Source organism: Pinus tabuliformis, chromosome 7 (assembly GCF_031772625.1).
Source record: "Pinus tabuliformis cultivar Carrire ecotype Pingquan chromosome 7, CPIR1, whole genome shotgun sequence".
NCBI classification, from domain to species: Eukaryota; Viridiplantae; Streptophyta; class Pinopsida; order Pinales; family Pinaceae; genus Pinus; species Pinus tabuliformis.
In genome coordinates this window covers 1805677584-1805694491 of record NC_142293.1, presented here as the reverse complement: position 1 = coordinate 1805694491, position 16908 = coordinate 1805677584, and the positions used below count along the sequence as shown (strand labels likewise).

General features: G+C 35.9%; 1 protein-coding gene across 1 annotated transcript; it reads left to right on the top strand.

Annotated features, from left to right (window-relative positions):
- The first annotated feature begins 3937 nt into the window (after positions 1-3937).
- On the top strand, positions 3938-9636 carry LOC149255581 ((R)-linalool synthase 1, chloroplastic-like). Its single transcript, XM_089457254.1, has 10 exons — positions 3938-4260; positions 4360-4562; positions 7085-7197; positions 7301-7509; positions 7604-7698; positions 7968-8066; positions 8172-8387; positions 8499-8637; positions 8737-8985; positions 9108-9636. The coding sequence occupies exons 1-10, from the start codon at positions 4039-4041 to the stop codon at positions 9405-9407; spliced, it is 1845 nt and encodes a 614-aa protein (XP_089313380.1). The 5' UTR covers positions 3938-4038; the 3' UTR covers positions 9408-9636.
- The last annotated feature ends 7272 nt before the right edge of the window (positions 9637-16908 follow it).

Genomic DNA, 16908 nt, shown 5'->3' with positions numbered 1-16908 from the left:
CATGAACTTTTTGATTGGACTACGTGCAGGTTGAAGTATATGGCAATGTTGCCTACGTGGCACAAACAACTTGGATTCAGAGTGGTATTGTCAGAGATAACATACTCTACGGGAAACCAAAATACAAAATTCAATACAAAAAGGCAATAAAAGCTTGTGCATTAGACAAGGATATAGAGAGTCTTGCTCATGGAGATATGACGAAGATTGGGGAGAGAGATTGAATATGAGTGGAGGACAAAAATAGAGGATTCAGTTGGCTAGAGCAATATAACGATGCTGACATTTATCTATTGGATGATTCCTTCAGTGCAGTCGATGCTCATACAGTTTCAACTCTATCAAATAAGGAGGAGACATTACATAAGAGAGACTCCAAGACTTGCTAATAATGCTTGTCATAGTATGAAAAATCTGGTTTACCTCTGTATCAGATCTGTAAATATCTTAGAATGAGATCCAGACATATTAATGTGAAAATTTCTATGTATATAAAATATAAAAGATTTGAGTTTTGGGTTATCAAAGCTATAGATTGAGAACTACATGGATTGCTTGATAGGATGGCTGGTTCGATTTGTATATCAGGATTGCTAGCTTCTTTGTAGTGGTAGTGTGAGATCAATTCGGAATTGCTCTCGTTTCATACTTCAAGAGGGAAATGAATTTCCCAATGATGGTGGTGATGAAGGAACCCAGCAAAAGCACAAAGAATAGCATAGTTGATTGAATAAAAAAATCAATTTTTAAATACAAATAACACACCCTACAAAGTGATGTCTTCTTGAATATTGATCAATATGAATGATTTTCCTTTCACAGTTCTTGTGCTTTGATTCTTTATGAATAGGAATTGATTCATTCAACTAAAATTGGTATTGTTGATTTTGATGGTACTTCTATTCTCCAGCTTGATGATTGGGTGGTGTGCCGAATTTACAAGAAAAATGGTCATTCTCAGAGAGTATAAGGGGTAGCACGAGATGAATCACCAAGTGCAGATGAAGTGATGGCTTCTTTGCCTGATATTGATCAGCAAAACAAACTGCAACTGCCCAAAATTGCCTCTTTCAGTGGGTTGTTGGAGAGTGACGATCCTTTCATAGATGGTTTTTTAAACGATGGAGCCATGAATGGCAATGGAAACAGAAGCAGACTACCTCAAGTCCAATCCTCCAACCTCTCTCACAACACTTTCAGCAATAACAATGACAACAATAGCGATTGCCGATATGAAGTTGTCCCAAAACAAGAAGAATTAGCAATGGATAATGATGGCGAATTCAATTCTCTCAAGAGGACCCTCTCCTTAGCATATGGGCACGATGAAACCAACCTTGCAAAGAGATTCAACAACATGCAGAACAACTACAGCTACAACGTCAACAATAATGTTTCAACCTTGCTTAATTCAATGCAGCCCAATCAAACTTCCCAACAACAGAATTTCCTAAGCGCAGTGAATGATAGTCAACAGAATTTCAGACTTCCCTACATTCAGAACATGCATAGGACCACCTAAGCAAACAGAAAAAAATAAAAATAAAAATAAATAAAAATAAAAATAAATTCAACATCTGCAAATTCACTGACGTTTGACACACAGACAATATATTTAGGATAGTGATTTGATCTTTATCGAGTTTAAATGTCATAAAAACAATGCATGAAACAACTAAATTCCCCCATTTCACAATTAGTATAACAACACATGCATGAACACCATAACATTAGAAAACTAGCACTCCATGAATTGGGCAATGGAATGAAAACATACAGGCCAGTCTTCATCCCTCCTGATCCTATTGACATGCACTGGAACACCCCCGTTTGCTGGCTACAATTCTTTAGGGCATTCAAACTTCTAGATACTTTGCAGAGAAACAATTCAATGCCTATAAAAAAAATTGCAGTGTCGCATGAAAATCAGATTATGCTTGTTTAAAATGACATAATATGCAGCGTTCATCATAAAAATAAAAATGCTAGCACATACTACTTCACATAGCATTACCATTTAGAATAACCATAATTGTCCAAAAGACATAACTGGCACAAATGCCGCTTGAATGAAAATAACGCTGAAGCACAATTCCCATTCTAAAATCTAATTTCTGCATCCCTGTAATAAAAGTGGCATCATATAGAATGCTTCAAGATAGGTCTGCAATTAGCTAAGTAATTGGACTGTTGAGAGGCCATGATGGATGAAAGTTGTATATATTATTATTCTCCAAGGACCACGGAGCTAACTGAAATCCATTTTTATATGATTTGTGACACAGGCAGAGTTAGTCAATATTACCATACTCGCTAAAAATAGAGTTTCAGATAACAATGTGATATGGTTTAAGGTCTTCATATCACACCAGTGTTTGAATTGAACATTGAGGCTTATGATAAATACAACAAACTGTATCTTCGCACATTGTTTGATTTCTCCACTGGATTTGGTTATGCAAGGATCATAAAAACAATGTATGAAACAACTAAATTCCCCCATTTCACAATTAGTATAACAACACATGCATGAACACCATAACCTTAGAAAAACTAGCACGCCAATACAGATCTCCTTCAACTGCATAATTTTATGATAAGTAATTGTGTCCTTACATTCGAGCTCCATATCTTCAACTACTAATATTGCTCTTCCACATGAGGTCCAAAGGAAATCTGTGTTCATTTGGTTCCAAAGTTGGAAGAGCTTCAAAATCATTGTCTAAAAGCTATATCTTTTGTTTTAATCTTCTCCTTCTCCTCTGTTTTGTTGGGCAGTACCAATGGAGATATGAGCAAGAGATGTCTCTGTGTACGATGTTGCCATGGAATATAATAGGCATAGGAACAATGTGGGCTGGAGGACAATACAGAGCTCCTTCATGAGCCCAAGCATTTGTTTTCACCTCCTTATCAACTACCTGTAGCTTCTCTGCGTCATAAGGAATAGATCTTGGCAGGGATTCAGTTCATCACAATGTGACATGGTTTAAGGTCTTCATGTTTTTAGGCAAATACATTAGAATGTTGTTTGAAAAGATTAACATACCTCTCCTTAAAATTTTGTATATCGATATGGATACCTAGTTGTTGTTCGCGTGAATTCATTTGTTTAACTTCACCTTCAACTAGGCAATCTTTAAGGTATCTAAACAAGTTCAATGGATATGTATGACTACTTTTATTCAATTTCATAGCCACTTTAACCCTCGAATAGGGTTTTCGGCATGGTTTCCTCAATTCAAAATCATTATCATCGACCCTTGCTTTCAAAAAAGCCCATTCACATTTCAATATTCTTCCATGCACTATGCCTTACGGCGTTTCCTTTGCAACATTAGGTGCAAATGCTAGTTATGTTATAATTTAAATTTTTTTGTTTTTTAATGTGATAAATTGAAAATTTATTACAGGACAAGGAAATACGCATAAGAGTTGCTTGGAAAGTTATGGGAATTCTGATTGTATTTAGAGAAAATTTGGCAAGGATTTTGTAAATCTAAGTTATAGTTGTTAAATTTCAAAATTTTAAGTGTCTTTGATATTTTTAATGGTGTTGAATCCATTTCTTCCAATCCATTTCCACCATCAAAAACAGATTCAAACACTGTTTTTACAAGATTTTTTGAAAATTTTTTACCGATCACTTTTAATGATGAAGGCACTTCCTCACATTTTAGATAAGAAATGTGAGAATACAAATACAATCTTCATCCGAGTGCAACGGAAATAGATTCGACCAACCATGTGAGGCCGAAGGAAATAAGAAGCGTGAGAATAGAAATACAATCTTCATCCGAGTGCGACAGAAAGAGATTCGACCAACGATGTGGCTTAGTCGTGAATCACACTTAAAAGTAAGAAAAAGCAAAAACGTGCGGAAAATGAAATACACGATTCCTCCAACGCAAAATGAAAGTAAGGTGTGGATGAGATATCCAATGAGTAGGATAAGAAGGTAAGGTGGATCTCGCAGAATTTCAGTTCATTATTTTGAGCGGCCTCACTTTTTGGTATATCATATCATATCGAATAGGAATGGCTCTGCTTTCTGTCGCACCGCTGGCTCCGAGATGGTGGGTGCACAAATCGTTGGTGAGTCCTAGTGAACTTAAGGGCGTCAGCAGAACGATCTCAACTTCGATCCGCATGTGTCGGACAATCTCTATAGCCGATGATGGTGTACAGAGACGCATAGCCAATCATCATTCCAACCTCTGGGACCATAATTTCATACAGTCCCTCTCAACGCCTTATGGGGTAATTTTCATCTTTGAAGTTTTTCTTTCGTGTATTCCTTCTTCACTCACAATTGAAATTCCTTTTATTTACATTACTGAATGTATATGGGTGGGTCAGGCAACTTCCTACCATGAACGTGCTCAGAAACTTCTTGGAGAAGTAAAAGAGATGATCAATTCAATCTCGGTTGAAGATGGGGAATTAATCACCCCCTTCAATGATCTCCTTATGCGCCTCTCTATAGTCGATAGCATTGAACGTTTGGGAATCGATAGGCATTTCAAAAGTGAAATAAAATCAGCTCTGGATTATGTTTACAGGTAAGTCATCGCAGCGTTATCATCATTATTTATTTATCCTTCATAAATTTCTGGCAGGTCATTTTTCCGGTATGTCAATTGTATATTTACTTTGTTGAAGGAATATTTTGATTTTCTATGCCATATTTTTTTCAGTATTTTCACCACCTCCTTATATATTTTTTCATTATGGTTTCCCTTCATATGTTTTTCTTTTCATCCATCTTTATATATATTTTTGCTGTAGTCTAACCATTGCTGTAGTGTAACCAGATTGTATTTAGCCTTGAAAATTTTGGTAATGTTTTGATAAATTTTTGTAGGGATTTTTGTAAATCCAAGTTATAGTTGTTAAACTTTAATATTTTGGGTGCACTAGAAGTTTTTGATAGTGCTGAATTTATTTCTACCTTCAAAAACATGATTTTTTTTTCAGCAAGAAAAAACAGTGTATTTATTTTGATATGTATAAACCAATAAATCTGTCCAAATATCATGTAACTCTTGGCATCTCCTCCATACAAAAACATATACATCTCCTCCATATAGTTCTTGTCCACATGATATGTAGACATATAACTCTATCTCATCATCATAAAACAGGAAATATAGTAAGGAAGAGGATCATTGTTCCCATATAAAAAATACACATATATACTTCATCAGCATTAACTATAAGGATCCTAATAAACAGTATAGTAACCAAAATTACAAAAAACCAAAAAGTAAAGCAGTCCATAATATCCAACATATACATAATGCCAAAATGTAAAATATATATCCTATCTAGGGATGGGAAAACTCCACATATCCATTGTACTGTTGTCCAGTTTTAACTTTATATGCATCCAGTCTATAGTGTCTATTAGTCTCTTTTTTCACAGCAAACCAGCATTCTGATTATATTCCCTTCTGATGTGTTGAATCTAGTAGTCACTATGAGAGCCCTATAAAAGCCCAATACTATTGAACCATCCCTAAAGATGCATTTGAGTGATATTGCTATTCCCCAATATATGTTTAATGATAGACTTTGAGCCACCAAATATGTGAATACTTGGAATGTCCAAAAAGTAATCCTAGGGCCTCCATTCTCCCTTCCGATGCCCGCCCACCGCAACTATTATAGTATAGGTTCCCACTCCCCGCCAGAATGTTATCCAAACCCATCCCATCTTTGGCGAACCCATCTCATCTTTCGTGCGCCATATAGGGAATATTCCATTCCATGTAGAGATTACTTGATTCCAATAGAATATAAACACTCCTTGTTCATTCCATGTAGAGATTACTTGATTCCAATAGAATGTAGTATATAAATCCTTCTGATGCAAGATTTGTTGAAATTTTTTTACCCAGATTCCAGCCAAAAAGATCATCTTGGCAATTCCTCAGCCTTAATAAACTTGACCTATATTTTTTTTCTCTCCATTTATTTTCTTTTATATATACCCTTTCCATATCCTCATATATTTTTCCCATATTTCCACTTCCCACTTTCATACATTTTTTACAATATTTGCTTCACTGCAATCCTCATACTTATTCTCTTTTTTGTTTTTCAAAATAAAAAACGAACTTCGTTTTCATTAAAAGGAAAGTTTTCATTTACATAGCTTTTCTTCTAATATGTCCATCCCACAAAAATATGTCTCAAAACAGCTAGATACACTGCAGATCCTCGGCTAATCAGTAAGAAGACGAATCCTCATATTCATGCTTATTCATATATAAAAGATAATAATATCCTCAATTATTTCTGTTAACCGTAAACAAAGGTACCATGTCATGTTTTAGTTGCCTTACTTGAGTCCATACAAAAGGCTGCAAATATAAATATATTTCTATACTCTTCCCAAACAAATTTATTGATTTAATTTGAGCAGTTGATTTTATTGAACTTCTTTTTCCTTCCATATGAGGTTGACTCATTAATATTGTCCTTATCTTTATTAGGTAGTTTACCTGGACCCTTATTTGTTTGTTATGTTTTGATCACGACCCTTCTGGTTATCTTTTTAACTCCATTCAATACTTCTTGTAAATACATTCTCACATTATGAATATTCTTACAAGCACAAATAACTTTGACATGAAGTTGGAAATTCAGTCAGTGCCATGATCTGCATCTGTTATAACTTATCTTTTCCTCAACTGCAGCAAGTTGATCACTAATCTATGTGAGCATGACAAGGTAATCTGTGACTGAATCCAATTATTCTGAATTGGTTCCGTAACATTTCTATTGTTGTTTTTTTCTCAAACAGGTGAGGAATCAATGATCTTTAAGTGTATCCATAACCTTCTGCTTGACTTTCATTCATTTCTTTTTATTAGTTATGAATTCTTGCAGATCTCTATATAAATGTACATTGAATCCTTGCCAATACTTCAGAATTTTTTCTCTTCCTGTAAAAAATGTAATCCTAATTTAGAAATTCGAGGGCACATAAAATCTATCCTCGTTTCAATTTCGAGGAATCTGAAAAATTAGCTTTTAAAAGAAATATTGAAATCCTCTTACTGTTGACCATTTTCTATAGTTATTGGAACGAAAAAGGCATTGGGTGCGGAAGAAATAGTGTTGTTGCCGATCTCAACTCAACTGTCTTGGGGCTTCGAACTCTTCGACTACACGGATACCCGGTGTCTTCAGGTATACATAAAAACCTATTAATCCTTGAAGTTCTTTTATGATAGCTCTGAACTTCCATCTACTGGCAGACATTTATTGCTAATACATTATACGTTAAAATCAGATGTGTTAGAACACTTTAAAGAACAAAAAGGGCAGTTTGCATGTTCGGCCATTCAAACAGAGGGAGATATAAGAAGTGTTCTCAACTTATTTCGGGCTTCCCAAATTGCCTTTCCAGGAGAGAAAGTTATGGAAGAGGCAGAAATCTTCTCTACAATATATTTAAAAGAAGCCATACTAAAGCTTCCGGTCTGCGGTCTTTCACGAGAGGTGAGGGGGTCATACTATCATCATAACATGACATAACCTAATTTACACATATGTTGTGATCTGTATTTTACAATTTAAATTTTGTTGTTGGCAGATATCGTACGTTCTGGAAAATGGTTGGCATATAAATTTGCCAAGATTGGAAGCAAGGAACTACATCGACGTATTTGGACAGGACCCCATTTATTTGTAGGTCCATGATTTCATCGTGTAACAACATTTTTGATTCGCAAAGTTCCATGGATCCACTTATGTTGAGAGAAATCCAAAGCCTTATTAAATCTGGATGAAGATGGATATATGTTCTTTGATATATAAACAGATACAGTTAGGCCATTTGATGTTGTTTTGTCCATTAAGCCAAGGGACATTGTTGCTTTTCACAAAAAATCTGTGTTAACAATTTAGATTTCCTGTCAAATTTTCAATTAATGTTCGTTACATTTGTTTGTTTCCAGGACGCCAAATATGAAGACCCAAAAACTTCTAGAACTTGCAAAGTTGGAGTTCAATATGTTTCACTCTTTACAACAGCAAGAGCTAAAACTTCTCTCCAGGTGATGTGATGAATTATGTCATCGGATAATATCTGTTTAGCAGGCAAACTAGGATTTGAGTGGTCTACTGTAAAATAACCTGAAATCTATGAACTTTGTGTGTAGATGGTGGAAAGATTCGGGTTTCTCTCAAATGACCTTCCCTCGGCATCGTCACGTGGAATATTACACTTTGGCATCTTGCATTGACAGTGAACCTCAACATTCTTCGTTCAGACTTGGATTTGCCAAAATAAGTCATCTTGGCACGGTTCTTGACGATATTTACGACACCTTTGGAACGATGGATGAGCTACAACTCTTCACAGCGGCAGTTAAGAGGTTGTACTGGCGATGACCAATTCAAATAATTTTAGAACAATGTAAGCTTCATCACTCCATTAATCTTTAGGAACTAATTTACTTGACCAAAATTTGTGTTTATATGATCAGATGGCATCCGTCTGCGACGGAGTGGCTTCCAGAATATATGAAAGGAGTATATATGGTGCTTTACGAAACCGTTAACGAAATGGCAGGAGAAGCAGAAAAGTCTCAAGGCCGAGACACGCTCAGCTATGCCCGAAAGGCTGTATGTACAATAATAAAGCATACATACACAACTATTTCTTTGTGAGAACGTAATGTGATTATTAGTTCATTTGCTTTGCTTGTGCTCTTGCCTGTGCAGTTGGAGGCTTATATTGATGCTTATATGAAAGAAGCGAAGTGGATTTTCAGTGGTTTTTTGCCAACATTTGAGGAGTACCTGGATAACGGGAAAGTTAGTTTCGGTTATCGCATTGGCACATTGCAACCCATTCTGACGTTGGGCATTCCCTTTCCTCATCACATCCTACAAGAAATAGACTTTCCTTCCAGGCTCAATGATGTGGCATGTTCCATTCTCCGACTAAAAGGCGACATTCACACTTACCAGGTATATCCTGTTAATGGAAGGAATTTTTCTTTGGATTGCATGATTGGTTAGTTTTTCTTTGCATTGCATGATTGGTTCTAATTTAGAGTTGGATAAACGACTTACTGGCATGGAAAGTGCAGGGTGAGAGGAGCCGTGGAGAAAAATCTTCGTGTATATCATGTTATATGGAAGAGAATCCCGAGTCAACAGAGGAAGATGCGATCAATCATATCAACTCCATGGTCAACAATTTACTCAAGGAACTAAATTGGGAGTATCTGAGACCTGATAGCAATGTTCCAGTCACTTCCAAGAAACATGCATTTGACATTCTGAGAGCTTTCTACCATCTCTACAAATACCGAGATGGCTTCAGCGTTACGAAGTATGAAATAAAGAATATGGTCATGACAACTGTCATTGAGCCTGTGCCTTTATAACTACAAATTTAATCTACATGTTATGCATGGCAATAAAGCCTCATCAGATGCTTGAAGCTCAAGAATGTAGGGTCTGGGTCCTCATCAGATGAGGAAGCTCAAGAATGTAGGGTAAGGGTAAACTTTTTAGTTATGTTGCTACGTTTGAAATATACATGTAATGATTTTAACATTATCGGATGGAGATACTATAAAATATTAGGTTTTAGAAGGGACTCATGTTAGTGTGAATAAAATCATTTGAACCTTATCTTTGTGAGTTATATAATGATGAGAATAAAAAATTTAGAAAAGTAATTCATATCTCAATTCTAAAAGGAAGATTGAGAAATTTTGAATATAAATGTATGAAGTTAAATGAAATTTGATTTGAGAGGCAATGATTTAACGAATTATTTTTACATTATTTATTATAATTTGTGCATTGTTTATTTGTTCACTATTTATTAAATTGAATTCACATTATTTATAAATATAAATAAAATGCAGATGATCTATATATATTAAATATTGAACTGAAATGAAATGTAAATTATAAAGGAAATGTAGATTATTGTGTGCATTGTAAATGAAATATACATCCATATTTATCTATAAATGAAATGTACAATATATATTTGTACATTGTTTATATAAAAAATGAAATGTAAAATAATATTAAAGTGAAATGAAATAAAATGTAATGTAAATTATAAAAGAAATGTAGGTCATTGTACGGGCTAAAATGATCATCTTTGATCAGTCCACTGTCCAGACACTTCAAGGCCTTGCCCTCCTATGGAACTCATACAGTTCCATCTTTTTTAAAAACAATGTAAGCTCTGGTTGCCCCCTCGAGGGGCAGAGTACTCTTGTGTTATCTATCAGGTTTCCTTGCTTTGAGACAGAGACGAAACTCATGGCTATAAATACTATAAATTTAGCTTAGATAATATAATTTAGCCATGCTTACTATATATATATATAGTCTCTGCATTCTCGGATCTCTGCGGCCCATAAGTTGCAAGCCATAGCGTACCCCACCATCGTCTACAACAGAGAAGAGCCGAATCCTAACGATATATTCCGATGAAATGAAGCTTGCGAGGGCTCCTGCCATTGAGCTCCATTGACGCTCTCCATTTTCCCTACCGCCATAAACCCTAGAGAAGAGCTGAACTCGACGACAAAAACAGGATAAACGAAACCTGGGTTTACGTAAACCCTATTCATTCTCCTCCCAAATCTCATTACTTTAATGGACTTGCAATGGAATCTTGCGTAACCCTATCAAATTGACGGACTATGCTGAGGGCTCCATATACGATCTGGATTTGTGCATTAACCCCTCTCAAGAAACAAGCAATCACACGTATAGAGATGGATTTGAGGTGGTGGAATAGCCGAAAAAGATGGTGGAGCCGAAGAATTCTAGAGTCCCATGTTAAGGCAACATAGGAATATAGTAGTTGGTAGAATTACTTCTCCAGCGTGGGCGGGAGACGCAAGCCCTAACTTCTACAACTCCGACGAATCTCTATTTGCCAAGGATACAACCTTTGAGGAGGAAGAACACTCATTCCTATTCTGAGTTCTTTAGCGGATGACTGACAATTACGCGGAACAGTAAAAATACTTCTAGTCTGTCCCATGAGTCATGGACTCATGGCGGATGATGGTAAGGGTTAGTTACACATAGCCTTTAACTATTTTCTGACATAGGCCCCTCTCTCTATTTCGTCGTATTCAACGACCATTGAACTTTTAGTGCGCAGAGATCACCAATCTCTGATATTCGGTGCAGATCTCTTACGTGCGGCTGGAGGCCAAGGCCCGGGACTGAATGAAACTAGGTTGCTAACTCTGGTTAAGTTTGGGTTCTCGTTGTTTTAAAATTTTCTTCGGAAATCAGGGAATTTAGGGTGATAATATTTTTTCTTTTTGATCCAATCCGGTCTACGGGTTGTGGTTCATCTGGGGCACGTGCAGTCTGCAGTCCGGTTTGCTGATATCAGGTGCACACATTCCTTATCTTTTTGTAATACATATCTCGTCATATATTTTCAAGTATGAATAATTCACCACAGCTACCACAGATTAACAAAGGTAGACCTAGCACAGTTACTCTACAGAGCCTTTATGAGTATATATAGTCTTTAGAGAAACATAGAGAAGTCAAGCTACAAATAGAGTTAGAAGCCATGCTAGATAATAAATTACCATCTCTTGAATACAAGATCCAAAAACAAATAGAAAATAAAATAGAACTATTGGAGAATAAAATGGAGGCAATGGAGACTAGGTTGTAGGTTATAGAAAAGCAAAACCAAGATACAAACCAAACATACCAGCAAGGAGATGATGATACTTTAGAGAGTCTTAAAATGAAGGACGTGATTAAAGAACTAGAAGAAAAAGTTAATAGCCACCTCACCCTATATAGTGTGGCAGGTAAATTAGATATCAAACTAATTAAAGATGAAATGAAAAAATTGATAGAATTAGACCATGAGCGTAACAAAAAGGCCTTGAACCTTATAATATTTAGTTTGAAAGAGGAGGAAGATGAGGATACTTTAGCCATAGCCCAGATAGAATTACATAATAGATTACAAATTGAAACAATGTGTCTCACAGAAGCCACAAGGTTGGGGAAATTAAATGAGCATAAAGGAAGGTTGATCCGAATAAAGGTGAGCACTATTGACCACAAGTATGGCATACTTAGTAAAACCTCAAGTCTAAAAGGAACGAGAATATTTATAAATGAAGATCTCATTCTAGAAGATCAAGCAGAATTAAGAAAGGAGGTTCAAAAGGTAAAAGAAGCTAGGAAGGAAGGAAAATGGGCAATAATCAGGAATAGCAAAGCCATTATTTGAGATAGAAACCAAAAAGATAGTAATAAATAGCAATTCAGCATGCTCCGGATTCTTTCTTGGAATTGTTTAGCTTTGTTGATATTATATTGCTTGTTGAAACTTGGGAGCACAAAGAATCTAAGGTCCCTAACATAGATGGCTTTGCACTATGGTCTACCTGGAACAAGTGATCCTCTCGTAGAGGCATTAAGGGTATAGCTTTACATTAAGAAGAATATCTCCCCCCATGCTAGGATTTGTAAAAACGACCCTTACAACCAATATAGTTGGATCGTGATTACTAACATTAATGATAATAAGACCTACATAGCAATCTGTTATTTTCCCCCCCATCAATTCTAACTTCTATAAGAAAAAGAATCTATTTAAAAATAATCCTTACAATGGTTTACAGAATGATATTTCTAGCCTAAGGAATGAAGGTAATATCCTTTTAATGGGTGACTTTAATGCTCGAACTTCAAGCAACCAAGCTATTATTCTAACCAATCATTCCAACCCTAATCCTCTCTGGTTAGACGAAGACCTTACTCTGGCTAGCTAGTACAAAAGGAGCTCTAAAGACCTCAGGGAAAATTTGTTTGGGTCGGAACTAGTCAAGCTTTGTAGTGCTCAGGATCTCATAATTTGCAACGGTCTAAAGAAGTGGCACAATTCTAGCTAGATGACCTGCATCCATGGGCTTGGTAGCAGCGTGGTAGACTATGTTATTTCTGGTCTCCCTTTATACAATGAAATAATAAATTTTGACATCTTAAACGACCACGAGCCTGGCTCTAATCATAGGCCTTTACTTATAGCTCTCAATTTTGTCATGCATAGAGATCCCATAGAAGATAATCCTTATAGCCAAAATAACTTAATCTTTGATAGAAATAAAAACGATCTCTTTCTAAATGAATTAAAAATTACTTTGCTTCCTTTATCTAGTATAGACAACATAGAAGACCTCTATCATAATTTTACTACAACCCTATCATATTATATTAACAAGTTCTCAATTAAATTTTTAAGTGATAAAATAAATAGCAAAACCAACCAATGGTATGACAAGGATTGTAAAAGTGCGAGGAGAGAAATTAAGGAAGTTGTTTATGAATATCTTAAAATTAGCAAGATAAAAATATACAAAGCCCTAACTAAAAGGAAAAAAAGGCAATATATTCGTAAAAGACAAAATAATCTCCTATGCTTCTCTAAGGTAGCTCCTAAGAAATTCTGGAGGTAGATTCTAACTAGGAAAACTAAAGATAATAAGAAAATTGCTTTACACGACTGGAATTCCTATCTTAAAAAGTTTTATGAATCTCCAAATGTCATGGATAACTTTGAAACCCTACTCACAACGAAAGAAGTTTTATCATTAGAAGACATTGATTACGGTGTTAAACGCTTGGAAAATGGGCAAGCTAAGGACATTGAAGGTTACCAGGCGCAAATCTTAAAAATTGGAGGTCTTGTCCTCATCCCCCACATCCACAAGCTTTTCAATCAAGCGGTCAAGCAAGGGTTCTCTAAACCATGCACTCAGATCCTTATTATTTCTATTTTTAAAACCAGGGATACAAATAACCCCTCTAACTATCGGGCAATTATGATCAGCCCTCTCCTAGCCAAGTTATATGGTATTATTTTGGAAAAGAAGTTGAGCATATGGCTTGAAAGTGAAGGTAAGTGGGCTAAAGGCCAAGCAAGATTTAGAAGGCAACACTCAACAACGGACCACCTCGTTACTCTTAGGATCATTGTGGAAGAATGTCGCAGTGATAAATCCAATCTATTTTGTTGCTTTGTGGACTTTAGAAAGGTTTTCAATACGGTTCCTAGAAACAACCTATGGAATAGATTGGAAGAGCTAAAGGTTCCTTTCGAGTTGAGAGCTACCACTATAAGGTTATACAAGAATGTAATTGCCAAGTTAAAGAGTAATGAGGGGTAGTCGAAAGATATTAAGTGTAATATCAAAGTTAAACAAGGTTTCCCCCTCTCCCCTACCCTATTTGGCATTTACATCGACAAGCTAGAAGGTTGTTTAGAGGAAGCAGGTCGTGTTGGCACAATCTTAGTTGGGATAGTCATCATATTTCTTCTATACGCTGATGATATTGTTCTTCTCACAAGGTGCCCATCTGATCTTGATAAGAAAATTAGACTTCTTAAGGATTTCTTCTCTACCATGGGTATGACCGTTAACACTGACAAAACAAAAGTTATGATTATCAAATCCAAGAAGGACGCTTACGCTAATTTTATGTATGACAATAGTAACTTGGAGGAAGTGTCTTCTTACAAGTACCTACGAATTGATATTCATCACAAGCTCAACTAAAACTATAACATTGAGAAAAGGATTAATGGGGGGTGGAAAGATTATTTTGGTCTTGAAAATAATTGTAAAATGGTAAACCTTGTAATGTGGGATAGAAAGAAGTTCCTTTTTGAAACTTTAGTCACTCTTGTTATCTTATATGGATGTGAGGTTTGGGGTTGCAGCATCTCTAGATAATCTTGGAGAAATATTGAGCAAATTCAGAAGCGCTCTATAATGTATAACCTCAAAATTAAAATAAATGCACCCTATCCTATTGAATCTCCTTATAGAAGTGGGTCTTTCCTCTATCGAGAGCCTAGCTATGACTAGGCTTCTATTGTACAAACACAAACTCAATAACATAGGAGACCTGTTGAAGCCCCGAAAATCGGGTCGACAAAAAGGGGGATACCCGCCCGGTTCGGACCTTGGTTGGCAGCTCCTTATCCGTTTGGTATAGAGGGTCCGACTGGGGATAATGGGACCACTTTCCCAATCTATGAGTGTGTGTGCGTAGAATTCCATGTTGCTGATCTAACAATTCCTATTTAAGATGTTATAATTCTAATTTTAATCTAATTCTATGCTATTGTAATCTAATAAATAGCACATCTAAATCTATACTAACACGGGATGTAATTTTTCTATTATGCGATCTAAAGAGATTTCAAATAACAACTGGTAATAAAGATCATTCAGCGATTATAAGAAAGGAAATGAATAAAGATGAACCACTTCGCATAAAAAGTTAGACGAAACAGTTGTGAAAAACATATCGCATAATGAGCTATTCATACATTAAGCATAAATAAATAGCTATCACCATATAAAAGTGCCAAATGATAACTCAGGCATTCATGCAATAATATATAAACAACTAAAAACTGTATATTACTTTAACATATAAGCAGAAATGGTCAAGAGATAAAAGTACCATTTATGACTAGTCTTACTCATAAGCTTCAAGCAACAATGATTTATCTCTCCTTGCTCTAACATCCACTAAGAGTACAGAAGTGCAACATCAGTAGCATATATCAAATGCAAACATCAACAAATCTTGATCCATTCATTCACCAAAACCTCCTCTGAGGGTGCAAAAGTGCATGTTCTGAGAACAAGTTTTTGATAAATTTATGGACCCTTCTCTAAATGCATGAGAAGGGTTTAAATACTACTAACTAAATAACTTAATTACACAGATTCAGGATACGGTTTAAATGACTGCCCTTTTCCTAAGAAAAACTATTTCTAAAAATTAAATCTAATATCTAACTATTTCTGCATTTGCTCCTTAATATTGCAAGCATTCAGTATTTTTCCTGGGTAGAGTCGGCTGACTGTCTTCCGCTTTTGGTTGAGCTAAGCAAACAGAAATGGTAAGAGCTGGCACCACCTTCTCGGCAAGATCGATGATATACTCAAGAGTCATCCTCTGACTATGTGGATTTACTGCATATGTCCAGTAATAATCCAAGTTCAACTTGGTTAACCCTTGAATTGCTTCTACCTTTTTCTCTAGCTTTCTGTTTCCAGTTTGTTCTTTACCATTGCTTTCTTGCATTTTTCGGGCTTACAAATGACTGAGCAGTTAGAGGCTTTGCTTTTTGAGCAATTTTCTCAGCCTAGCGCGTGCTAATCGCGCATCAGAAACTGCCTCCGTTCTTTGATCCGAGCTCTTCTTATGCGTTTTTCGCTTTTAGTGCCTTTTTCTTCACTGGGTATAAAGCTTCAAATTTTTCAAAAATAATGCTTTCGTGAGCTCTTCACCTTGAGTCATTAAACTGCCTATTGATATCAACATCATTCAATACTCATTCAACCATGGCTATAAATGAAAGGTCTGTAATGGATGGCTCAGCAGCATTCTGTGAATCTGCGGCTCTGTTGCATGCGGTATCTACTTATGAGGGTGTCTTTTCTCTATCTTTGAACATTGGAGCGTTACCCGTTTTCCTCATAGCTTACTGCACGTTGCTTTGGGTAACTTCTATTTTTCATTCCTGCAGTTCACAAGTGAGGAAAGAGTAATGACAATAAAAACCGACAGGAAAGCCTTAAACTCTACGGATGTACAAAAACATGCCACCTTACGTGAAATGACTCTTCGAAAAACACAAAACCATTTTTCATTAACAACTATCGTATAATTCATTAATTATCATTAAAGCGCGTATCCAGTTCTTGGTTTATGGAAAACTTTTCTTGAATATTGAGTCGGGAAAATTTGTGATGGAATGTTTCTGCGATCTGTATCGCAGTATCGCATTTCACTGTTATCGCATTACCGCAATTTCATTGTGTTGTGCTATCGCAAGGTTGCTTGATC

What these genes read in the sequence shown, in the direction of transcription:
- LOC149255581 (XM_089457254.1), top strand. Translation starts at nt 4,039, where the DNA reads ATGGCTCTGCTTTCTGTCGCACCGCTGGCTCCGAGATGGTGGGTGCAC. An exon ending in CCCTCTCAACGCCTTATGGG is followed by an intron (nt 4,261 to 4,359) that starts GTAATTTTCATC and finishes TGGGTGGGTCAG; the next exon opens with GCAACTTCCTACCATGAACG. An exon ending in TCAGCTATGCCCGAAAGGCT is followed by an intron (nt 8,638 to 8,736) that starts GTATGTACAATA and finishes TTGCCTGTGCAG; the next exon opens with TTGGAGGCTTATATTGATGC.